The sequence below is a fragment of the Dipteris shenzhenensis genome, chromosome 16 (assembly GCF_047967505.1).
Source record: "Dipteris shenzhenensis isolate YYH24624 ecotype China chromosome 16, Dip_SZ_1.0, whole genome shotgun sequence".
Taxonomy (NCBI): Eukaryota; Viridiplantae; Streptophyta; class Polypodiopsida; order Gleicheniales; family Dipteridaceae; genus Dipteris; species Dipteris shenzhenensis.
The window spans coordinates 23,567,690-23,579,778 of record NC_141611.1 but is presented as its reverse complement, the minus strand read 5'-3'; the positions used below and the strand labels follow the sequence as shown (position 1 = coordinate 23,579,778).

General features: G+C 41.4%; 1 protein-coding gene and 1 pseudogene across 1 annotated transcript; one reads left to right on the top strand and one right to left on the bottom strand.

Annotated features, from left to right (window-relative positions):
- Positions 1-718: 718 nt before the first annotated feature.
- Positions 719-1,301, top strand: LOC147892716 (uncharacterized; annotated as a pseudogene).
- A 2,730-nt stretch (positions 1,302-4,031) lies between these two features.
- LOC147892715 (putative polyol transporter 4) lies at positions 4,032-7,078 on the bottom strand. The gene is made up of 2 exons (XM_087387230.1): positions 5,962-7,078; positions 4,032-5,824 (listed from the first exon to the last, which is right to left on the bottom strand). The coding sequence occupies exons 1-2, from the start codon at positions 6,224-6,226 to the stop codon at positions 4,188-4,190; spliced, it is 1,902 nt and encodes a 633-aa protein (XP_087243356.1). The 5' UTR covers positions 6,227-7,078; the 3' UTR covers positions 4,032-4,187.
- Positions 7,079-12,089: the final 5,011 nt, after the last annotated feature.

Sequence of the window (12,089 nt, the reverse complement as noted above, 5' to 3'; positions counted from 1 at the left end):
GATATTATGAGAAGATATGCTATACTTGAGCTCCCATCGCAAGATAACAAGTTAGGAAAGAAGGGAAGCTAACCATCACCATTCATATTCCATTGTCTAATGGGCCTTGTAAAAGATGAGATAAGATCATTGTACGATGAGATCAGACAAGGAAGTATCTTACTTTTAAGAAACAAGTGGGACAGCGAGGATAAGCTTGACATGGATATAAAAGCCGGGTTGATGAAACAAGACTGGGTGCTTCAAGGTGAGCTTGTTGTCCTCTTCAATAGCATAATACCACAAACTGGAGCTACTAAAGCCTTGGGATGAACTGGTAAAGGATTACAACATTGACAGTGAGGTTTATTCAAAGTTTGTAGGCATTTTTAGTGAGCAGGTATGGAAGAATCTCTCCCGCAATGATGCAAGTGCATTGCCTAGCAGTGCTAAGGATAATGTGAATTTCGTGGTGGGAAGAAGAAAAACCCTCAGGATGATTTCTTGGATTTGAAATGGCAAGTGCATGTGGTTGGGAAAAAATTGGAAGCATTCCAACTTGATTCACAATGTGTATAAAGAACCCATGACCATAGGTGTAGTTGTGTTGGATGCAACACATGGTGTGGGTGGGATGACATGGAATGCTTCCAAGCTTAAGATGGTGTTGATGTCACTACTTGAGATGACAAGCGATCCAAATCAATTCATGTGCTTGTCATTTGTGGCTAACAGGAAAATGGTGGCATTGAAAGATGCTCTTGAGGATGTCTCTGGAAATTACATTATGTTGAGAGGGAGTGTCAACTATATACCAAGCTCTAATACTTTTGCTAGCAGTGCACATGATTCATATGTTGCGTTGACACTTGTTAGCAAGGATAAAAGTTTTAGTGCCTTTCAGTGTTACATGAACAACCCTAACAAGCCAAATATTTCTTATTATGAGCCTAAGTTGAGGATGATGAGGATGATTAAGGTCAAGATGAGGAAACAAGGGTTGCAAGGATTTTAAGAAGAAAAGACGTGTGATCACCAATATAGTAGAGGCATACACGGAGGACCATGAAGTTGTGTTTGACATATTTGCTAACGGTGAAGCTTCAGTTGTTGCAGTGGCGAATACTTAAAAAACTATTGCAGAGGTATGCAATGAAAGAGATCAGAAGAGTGCCGAAACTCGTTGTTGGATAGCACATGAAATTCCACACCCAAAGCTTGTGCCTATGCCTCAACCTGATGATCCTCCTCAAAATCCAAATTTGACACTAGTAGATGACAAGGCATTAGGGGAGAAATTGAGTCTCAAAAAGGACTCATAATGAATGGATTAAGAAATAGATTAGTACTAAGGAGAGGGCCATGGTAGGGCCCAAAAAGTCCTAACCCCCCCTCACCTAGGTGGGTTAAGCCCACAAGTGACCCCACCTCTTACACAACTCTTACTCCTAGGTGGGAGCCAACAAATTCAAAATCTGAAATTCAAACTTTGATTTCCCTCCCTCCTTCTCTCTCCTCCCTCCCTCCCTCCCTCCCTCCATATATACTCATTTAGTTATTTATATATAAAAATAACTATATATATATATATATATATATATATATATATTCATTTATTTACTTATTTACAATGCATAATCAAATAAAATATGTAAATATAAATTTATTATATGATCAAATAAATGATTACACACACACACACTTTCAAGACCTTGGCTCAAAAGATTTGGCCAAAAGGGTCAAACATTTTCCATACCTTGTTTATGAGGCAACGCTTAAAAATTTTCCTCATTCTCCATAGAGACTTGGTTCATAAGATTTGGCCACAAGGTGAGAACAATTTTCATTTCTTGTTGAGAGCACCACTCAAGAATAGGTTTGGACAACTCACAAAGATTTGGCCACAAGGTCAAAACTTTGTGAGGTTTCCAAACCATCCTTGGGGGATGACCTCAATAACAAAATGTTCAAAAAGTTTAGACCTTGTGGCCAAAGCTTTCAAGGGAAACAAACTCGTGAAGATTATCTCACAAGAAAGACTTAGACTCGTGAAGATTTTGCCACAAGGTCAAAGCTTTTCCTCAACTTGTTCATGAGATTTGATCATAAGGTCAAAACTTATCCATACCTCAAAAACAATATGTTGAAAAAGGTTAGACTGTGGCTAAAACTTTCAAGGGAAACAAAAATTTTCCTCATTCTCCATAGAGATTTGGCTCATAAGATGTGACCACAAGGTCAAAACGTTTAGATTTCTTGTTGAGAACACCACTCAAGATAAGATCATAAATAAGCACTTCAAGCCTTGGAAAATGTAGTTGATGATTTATTACCTCATGTTACTCCTTTTATTTTTATCTTTTGTTACATGCTGCATCTTTGATTGTGCTTCTTTGTTAAGTTGAGTACCTTTCTACAATCATTGTCATGATAAAGGGTGTAACAATACTTGTTCGCCTAGATAATCTCTTTTCTATTGAGATGGAATATTTTATTGCTTTCAAACTTGAAGGCAAATTTTTTTGTCCACTTGACTCTGTAGTTAGTGTACATAACACAAATAACACACAAATGTCTCTTGTTGAGATGGAATATTTTCTTGCTTTTAAACTAAAAGAGAGCAAACCTTTCTTTTATGTGCCAAGCCTTTCTCCTTGTTCTAAGTTGAGTAATCTTCTAGAATAATTGTGCTCATACTTGTCCTATGTAATTTCTTTTGTGTTGACATGCGATACTTTCTTGCTTTCAAATTAAGGAGGGAAAATTTTCCTTGTCCACATGAATTCATAGCTTAGTAGACATAACACACACCTTGTAGTCCATTGACCTTTTTGTACTATCTTGCCAAAAGTGTGCTTTAATGGACAATCAAAAGTTTGGTACTATCTTGCTAAAGGGTGCTTTAGTGGACAATCCAAAGATACTAAGTGTGATTGTCCAATTGTCTTTGTTTTCAAATGTTTGTTAGTCACTTGCACTACTTTATTAGCTATTGGGCAATTTGACGTTGTAATTTTCAATTGTCATCCTATCGTCTTTTGCATCTATTCGTCTTTTGCATCTATTCGATGTCATGAGGGTCAAATTTGAAAAAGTGGTATGCCCTTAGTGGAAAATTAGAAGTCACCAAGTGTGACATTCCACTTGTTTTGATCATTGCTACTTAATTGCTTCCTTTTCCTAGTGGGTCATTGATTTAGGATGCCTTTTAAAAGCAAAAACCTCTCTCTCTCTCTCTCTCTCTCTCTCTCATTTAGGATGTCTTTTAAACGCGAAAATCAATCTCTCTCTCTCTCTCTCTCCATGCTTATAGCACAAATGTTTGGAGGCTAGGGAAAGGGAGAGATGCACTTAAACAAGTATATATAAAGCGTCTACTTTCTCTATTACATGAGGGCTCTAAACACATCCATATATGCTTGAGCCAATTCCTAGACTTAACAATATGCCCTTCTTGAGTATTCAGCACATCCTAGATGGCCCATAGCAAAACTGTATAGATGTTACATTTCCCAAGTCATGGAGATGAGGAAATGGCGCCTTGAGCAACTCACCACTAGCAACAACCTTAGGGTTGCTTAAACAACAGAAAACTTTTTCTTACTATTGTAACAGCGTTGAATTCTTTTCAATGGGGGGAACCTATTTGATCCCATAGCTGATATTTGTCCTCCTATGGCCATTGACAGATTAGCACCATTTTCGTGCACGAGTTCTATTTTCCCTTCATAGTTTTCATATGCTACAATGCTAGAATGCCATTTTCCATCCCAAATAAAGTTTTTGAAAAAAGTACGCTAAAGAGGAGTGCCTTCCGAACGTGTTGTAGAGAAATAACCACATGGAAAGCTTACCATGGATGGTTGCTGTACCTGCTCCTCTCACCCAAAGGCTGTCTCAAAAGAGGACACTTCAAACAAAGAAGTAGAACAGTTTTCTCAATGAAATGAATAATTACTTGGTGAAATGAAGGAGAACAAGGCAAAAGAATAAGGGACCTGCTATAGTTTTGTCTTGGCAGATGTTCGCTTTCAAGACAGAAAGAACTGCTATAGTTTTGTCTTGGCAGATGTTCGCTTTCAAGACAGAAAGAATAATGGACTGCTCTCCACAGTCAAATCTCTTGCAATTTGACAACATTAATTATGGTAGCAACTAATAAGGGGAGTTGAGCTCAGCCTTGGACTTGAGATTTGATTCTTTTCCTTTCATCTTTTTGGAAGATCAACAGTTCCCCCTTGCTGGGCAATGGCCTTCACTTTGGCAATCAAGTCCTTCTTGCTGGACGGTTGGTTCAATCCCACAAGCATCACGTCATCTTCATAGTCCCAGTCTGTTGAAGGTCCTTGAGAAGAATTCAAATGCCCATTTTCTTCTACTTCCTGCACAGACCGAACCCCAAGCTCCACAAGCCCAAGAGTATGCAGGCTATCTGAATCATCTCGGCAGAAGAACTTGGTCACCTCTTCCAAGCTCGCGCCTTTGGTCTCAGGAACGCAAAAATACACAAAAGCCACAGATACCAGGGATACTGCAGTGAATAGAGTGTAAGTCCCCACGAAACTAATGGCACGAGAAATGCTGAGAAATGTAAGAGAAACTGCTCCACTGGCAAGCCTGTTGGTTACAATCCCCAGACTCATGGCTTGAGCTCTGAGGCGAAGGGGAAAGATTTCTGTGGTCATCACCCAGCAGATTGGTCCCATTCCAATGGAGAAGAAGGCAACATAGCAGCAAACAGCAACTATGACAAGAATTGCCAACACTCCTGGTCCCTGGTTCCCCATGACCTCTTCCCTTGCCTTGTTTGGGAAGAAAAGAAAGCTGAAAGCAAGGCAGGCTAGAGATGCAGTAATTCCCGAAGTGCTCAGGAGCAGCAATGGCCTCCTTCCTACTCGATCTAAATAGAGTATTGCCACAATGATGAAGATGCACTTTGTAAATCCCATGGCAACAGTGGCTGCTATCACTCCCGAATTGCTCCCAATTCCTGCATCCTTGAAAACTTCCGGGCTGTAGTATACTGTGGCGTCGATCCCAGTCGCTTGCTGGAAGAATTGGATCCCCACTGCGACTGCAAGCATCCTTCTCACAGGAGGTGTTGGCCACAAGAGCTCGCGCCAAACACCCTGCCCATTGTTTCTCTTGAAGCGATTCGCATCCACCGGGACGAAATCCTCTGCATTCAGAGAGGAATCCCTCAATTTCACCGCTGTGTAAGCATCCGCAATACCTGCAGCTTCCATGATGTCTATCAATCTCCTATCCGCCTCTGCCTGGTCTGATGAAGTCCTGCCGAGGATCACTTTGGCTTCGGCGATCCTGTTGTGCATAACTAGCCAACGAGGGGATTCGGGCATAAATATGACGCCCACGGCTAAGGTGAGTGCCGGAACAACTCCAAGTCCTAGCATAACTCTCCAGCCGATGTTCGTAGGCAGTCCGGAGAAGGCATAGTTGGACACATAACCCAGTAGGATTCCGAGGTTGATGAAGATCTCGGGAAGGGAGACGAGGGAGCCTCTGCTGCTAGCAGGAGCAACCTCTGCCGTGTAGACGGGAGCGACCATGAGAGCCAGTCCCACGCCGAAGCCGGCGAGCAGACGGCCAGCCATGAGAAGGGAGAAAGTGGGGGCAAGCCCCATTGCTGCAGCTCCAACGAGAAAGACCAATGCGGCCAGAGCCATGGTCCATCTCCTGCCGATGGCGTCGGCGACGCGGCCAGCAACGGCACCACCAAAGAGGGAGACGATGTTGAGCGCCGAGACGAGCAGCTCTTCTTGGAATTCATGGATGTGAAGGTCTTCTTTGATGAAGAGAACGGCACCGCTGATGACGCCAACGTCTGCAGCAAGAAGCAGAGGGGATGCGGGGGGGGTCAAAAGGATACGATTGTACGAAGAGTAAGCTGGGGAGAGAGAGGGAAGAGGAGGAGGAGGAGGGGGGGGGAAGCGAGCAAGGTAAGAAGAGCAAGGAGCTTACCGTAGCCGAGGAGGATGGAGTTCATGGAAGCGAGGAGGGAGCAAGCGATGGAGTAGCGATTGGGGGAGGAGGAAGAGGAGGGAGGAGGGAGGGAGGAGAGGAGTTGATAGTTGGAGGTTTGCTTGGTGGCGATGGTGGCGAGCTCAGGGATTTCGTCTTCTTCGTCTTCCATTGCAGACGCCATGGAAGCTCTGATTTCTTCTCTGTTTGCTTCCTCGATCTTTGCTTCTTGTTCTTCTTCTTCTTGCCGGCTTCGATTTGTCATCTGCTAGCTCGCTCTCTCTTCTTCTTCTCTTTGCCTCCTCTCATCTCTCCTCCTCCGCTTGCTTGCTCACGCTTCGCCTCTCGCCTCATTTGATCTCCCCCCTCCTCGCTCGCTTTGCCGGATCTCTGCTTTTTGCCTTCTTTGACCTCTTCCCTGCTTGCTTGCTTGCCGGATCTCTGCTCGTTGCCTGCCTGCCTGCTTGCTTGCTCGCCCTCTTGCTTGCTCTTCGCTTCTTGCCTCCCTTGATCTTTCCTGCGTCTCTGCTCGTTGCCTCTGTTGATCTTGCTCAGACCATTGCCGTGGACTTTGTGTTTGATCTTCCTGCTGTTTCTCTGCTTGTTGCCTGCCTGCTTTGATCTCTTCTCTCCTCTGCTTTGCTTGCTCGGGAGCTCTTCGCTTGTTGCCTCCTTCGATCTTTGCTGGATCTTTGCTTGTCTGATCAAGCCAGCACTTCGCTTGCTTGTTCGCCTCTCCTCTGCTGCTGATCTCTCATCAAGCAAGCACTTCGCTTGCTTGTTGCCTCGTTTCGCCTCTCCTGTGCTGCTGATCTTTCATCAAGCGAGCACTTCGCTTGCTTGTCGCCTCGTTTCGCCTCTCCTCTGCTGCTAATCTCTCATCAAGCAAGCATTTTACTTGCTTGTTGCCTCGTTTCATCTCTCCTCTGCTCTGATCTTTGGTCGCTGCCTGGATCTTTGCGTGTTGTATGCTTTGATCTATGGTGTGCTTGCTCTTTGGTTGATGCAAAGATCTAATGCGATCTAGTAATTACTGAGGTGAGAGGAGGAGCAATCGAGACAACGCTGGATCGTCGTGCTCTCATTCCAGTTTTCAATCCACAGTAACCTCTCTTTTCCGAACGACTCGCTGATACAAGTAAGACTTTTTCCTTACCATAAGAAAATAAATATCGGGTTTCACATTGTCCAAGGTTTTCCTTGGTTGAAACATTGCTACATTGCCTAACATTTTGTAGATTTTATAAACTTCACAAAACAAGTTGAATGACTCTTGCCATTCATAAGGTTGGTGGAGGAATTTCCAAGAACCAAAGGCTTTCAGTAGCAAACAAACTAGAGACAATAGGGGGTGAAGGTAGAGAGTGGGGGGAAGCTTGAGAGAGAGAGAGAGAGAGAGGGGAGTGAAATAGTAAATTGAACTTGACTTATAGTGAAATAGGAAAGTCAAACTTCGACCAATAGTAGTGGGACAAATATGGCACCCAAAAGAATTTCGAAAAACATGAATTTCGTTTCTTAGAGCTGATTACATTACTAAGACCTTCCCTTTGACAGGCAAGCCAAAAATAAATAAATAAATAAAATGGTCAGCCCCAAAAGAAAGACCAATTACAAAATATGGCTAATAGCATGGGCAAACTTCAGTAGCCTCCACTAGTCACGCAGTAAAAAGAACATTGCATCAACTTGCATAGTTCCAAAAGGCACCCACCGAGTAGGTCAACCCTCAAATTTTTCCTTCTGTCTCCCACTCGCAGGCCAAAAGGCAAAGAGGACCTAACCATTCTTAAACCAGCCTTTCCTCTTGGTGTCCCTCCAATCTCTTGCTTAAGGATGAGCTTGACTTATGGTTCCGACAAAGGGAAACCCATCCTGCGCCTTACGACCTACTGCCTCTGCTTATGATGGACTAGCTTTAGCTTTCTTCCCTTTGTCAAAGACCACCACGACATTTTGCTCCACTCTAGACTCAGCCTGCTCGAAACTAACCGTCTCGACCTCCACAACACCACACTCAACCTTGTTCGCACCCTCAACCTGAGATGACTCTGACACACCTATAATCTTACTCATTGACACACAACGCCGCAGACCTCTCAAGATACCCCGCCGTCTCTTCACCCCCTTCCTACCATGAGCATCCTTACCCTCGGGAAGCATGATGCACATGCACAGAACATGGCTCCTACCCTCTTTCCCTCTTGTTGCACCATTAATTATCTATATCGCTCTTGTGCATCCTAAAAATATTTTTTACATGCACGTTCTTTTTTTGTAGCTTTTCTATGAACATTGCCTTCAATCCCATCTGGGTTTTCTCTTTAGTAGTAATAATAAACTAGGGTAAGTATGAAGCATATGGATTAAAGCACCAAAGACTAAGATAATCCAAAGGAGATAAGAGAAAGGAATGAGAATGAACAAGGGATGTGCTTTTTACTATCATAAAATAAATGTGCACAAGTGCGCTCAGGCAAAACAAGCACTTTTGGATGCAAAAGAAAAAGCAAGCAATTTTTTGAAGAAGTTAGACTATTAAAAGGCAAATTTTGTAGGATGATCTCTGTAAGTGGCAATTTAAAACACAGACTTTAATGAATTATTTAAAAATTACACATGAAAATTCTTGAAAGAGTTTCAATCCTCCACCATACCACTCTCTTTTAGGACGCAGTGCTAATGAATGTTGAACATAACACGCAACTATCGTCTACCCTCTTTTAGAATACCAATGTCCCTTGGGCAAAATAAGCACTTTTGGATGCAAAAGAAAAAGCAAGTGATTTTTTAAGAAGTTAGACTATTAAAAGGCAAATTTTGTAGGATGATCTCTGTAAGTGGCAATTTAAAACACAGAATTTAATGAATTATTTAAAAATTACACATGAAAATTCTTGAAAGAGTTTCAATCCTCCACCATACCACTCTCTTTTAGGACGCAGTGCTAATGAATGTAGAACATAACACGCAACTATCGTCTACCCTCTTTTAGAATACCAATGTCCCTTGGGCAAAATAAGCACTTTTGGATGCAAAAGAAAAAGCAAGCAATTTTTTGAAGAAGTTAGACTATTAAAAGGCAAATTTAAAACACAGAATTTTCAAGGTTTTCCTTGGTTGAAACATTGCTACATTGCCTAACATTTTGTAGATTTTATAAACTTCACAAAACAAGTTGAATGACTCTTGCCATTCATAAGGTTGGTGGTTGGTGGAGGAATTTCCAAGAACCAAAGGCTTTCAGTAGCAAACGAACTAGAGACAATCGAGGAGCAAGAGTGCAGCTTCGGAGACGATGTGGGGGTGGAGGTAGAGAGTGGGGGGAAGCTTGAGAGAGAGAGAGAGAGAGGGGAGTGAAATAGTAAATTGAACTTGACTTATAGTGAAATAGGAAATCAAACTTTGACCAATAGTAGTGGGACAAATGTGGCACCCAAAAGAATTTCAAAAAACATGAATTTCGTTTCTTAGAGCTGATTACATTACTAAGACCTTCCCTTCGACACGCAGGCCAAAAATAAATAAATAAATAAAATGGTCAGCCCAAAAAAAAAGACCAATTACAAAATATGGCTAATAGCATGGGCAAACTTCAGTAGCCTCCACTCGTCACGCAGTAAAAAAGAACATTGCATCAACTTGCATAGTTCCAAAAGGCACCCACCGAGTAGGTCAACCCTCAAATTTTTCCTTCTCTCTCCCACTCGCAGGCCAAAAGGCAAAGAGGACCTAACCATTCTTAAACCAGCCTTTCCTCTTGGTGTCCCTCCAATCTCTTGCTTAAGGATGAGCTTGACTTATGGTTCCGACAAAGGGAAACCCATCCTGCACCATACGACCTACTGCCTCTGCTTATGATGGACTAGCTTTAGCTTTCTTCCCTTTGTCAAAGACCACCACGACATTTTGCTCCACTCCAGACTCAGCCTGCTTCAAACTAACCGTCTCGACCTCCACAACACCACACTCAGCCTTGTTCGCACCCTCAACCTGAGATGACTCTAACACACCTATAATCTTACTCATTGACACACAACGCCGCAGACCTCTCAGGATACCCCGCCGTCTCTTCACCCCCTTCCTACCATGAGCATCCTTACCCTCAGGGAAGCATGATGCATATGCACAGAACATGGCTCCTACCCTCTTTCCCTCTTGTTGCACCATTAATTATCTATATCGCTCTTGTGCATCCTAAAAATATTTTTTACATGCACGTTCTTTTTTTGTAGCTTTTCTATGAACATTGCCTTTAATCCCATCTGGGTTTTCTCTTTAATAGTAATAATAAACTAGGGTAAGTATGAAGCATATGGATTAAAGCACCAAAGACTAAGATAATCCAAAGGAGATAAGAGAAAGGAATGAGAATGAACAAGGGATGTGTTTTTTACTATCATAAAATAAATGTGCACAAGTGCGCTCGGGCAAAACAAGCACTTTTGGATGCAAAAGAAAAAGCAAGCAATTTTTTGAAGAAGTTAGACTATTAAAAGGCAAATTTTGTAGGATGATCTCTGTAAGTGGCAATTTAAAACACAAAATTTAATGAGTTATTTAAAAATTACACATGAAAATTCTTGAAAGAGTTTCAATCCTCCACCATACCACTCTCTTTTAGGACGCAGTGCTAATGAATGTAGAACATAACACACAACTATCGTCTACCCTCTTTTAGAATACCAATGTCCCTCGGGCAAAATAAGCATTTTTGGATGCAAAAGAAAAAGCAAGCAATTTTTGAAGAAGTTAGACTATTAAAAGGCAAATTTTGTAGGATGATCTCTGTAAGTGGCAATTTAAAACACAGAATTTAATGAATTATTTAAAAATTACACATGAAAATTCCTGAAAGAGTTTCAATCCTCCACCATACCACTCTCTTTTAGGAGGCAGTGCTAATGAATGTAGAACATAACACGCAACTATCCTCTACCCTCTTTTAGAATACCAATGTCTTCCACCATTGTTAAAAAACTATGATTTTTAATATTAAGGAGAAAGTCGCAAAATACCTGGCTATGAAGCGTCAACAAAAGTAGACAATAGCAAGTTGGAAAGCAGGAGGCAATAGCTTGGAAACGATATTGTACATCTATTGGAAGCACCTCAAGACACAGGTAAATGTTCAAAAATTTTGGATTGAGAAATATTTCCCAAGAATAAGCAATTAAATGTATTTTTAGAATAATATGTATGGCACCGTGCTTTTTCCCAAAGAATTATAATCCAATAGAACGGCGGGCCCTCCTTGGCGTTGTGTTTGAGAATTCTATGTATGTTAAAATGTTATAGTCTTGAAGAAGTCTTTGAGTGAAAATAGTGGATACCAATATATTACCTGGATGTCAACCCTTCAAAGAAGTCTTTGCGTGAAAATAGTGGATGCATAAGATACTAGCATATTACCTGGATGTCACGTGGCAGTCGTTCTCGTACTCATATTGCAATTTAAGAAAGAAATGAATATCTAGCATACACCAACCACATATATTTCTTACACTTTCTACAAACATTGGAATACATAGATGTGAATTCAAACATTGTGATAAAATTTATCAAGCAGGCTAGCATGCATGGCTTTTCATAAAGTAACATCAAGTTGAATTACATTCAATGGGCCTATACTTTTGCTGTTTTGTTGTGTTTTTCTAGAGTGTAGTGGATATAAGAGAATGGTCAAACTAGTAAATAAAGTTTATACCACATTTTCTTTTATCGATTCTGTGTTTGTGCAAACATGGTCTAGAGTTGAGCCACTGTTGCGGGTGCATGAATGAGTTGTTGCATGTTGTGTTGTAACGTGAATTTTTGTAGTTTATTTAGCTTTTATGTTTATTACTTGTAGTGAATGTTGAAGTTGCCCAAGATGAATGTCAATGTTTTTGGTTGAATTTCATCGATCATTCTTTGTAGTCCTTCTAGGAGTGTATTTATGCTTTCGGTGATTTGTACATGTTGAGCTACGTTCTCTGAATTGTAGTGGAAGATGGCGGTTAAATGCAGCCAAGACATCATCCTTGTGCTTTAAAAATAGAGCCATGTATATCTGCTATAGTCATCAATGAAATTAACATAATGCCATGAACCTCCCAATGAAGTAGTCTACATTGGACCCCATACAT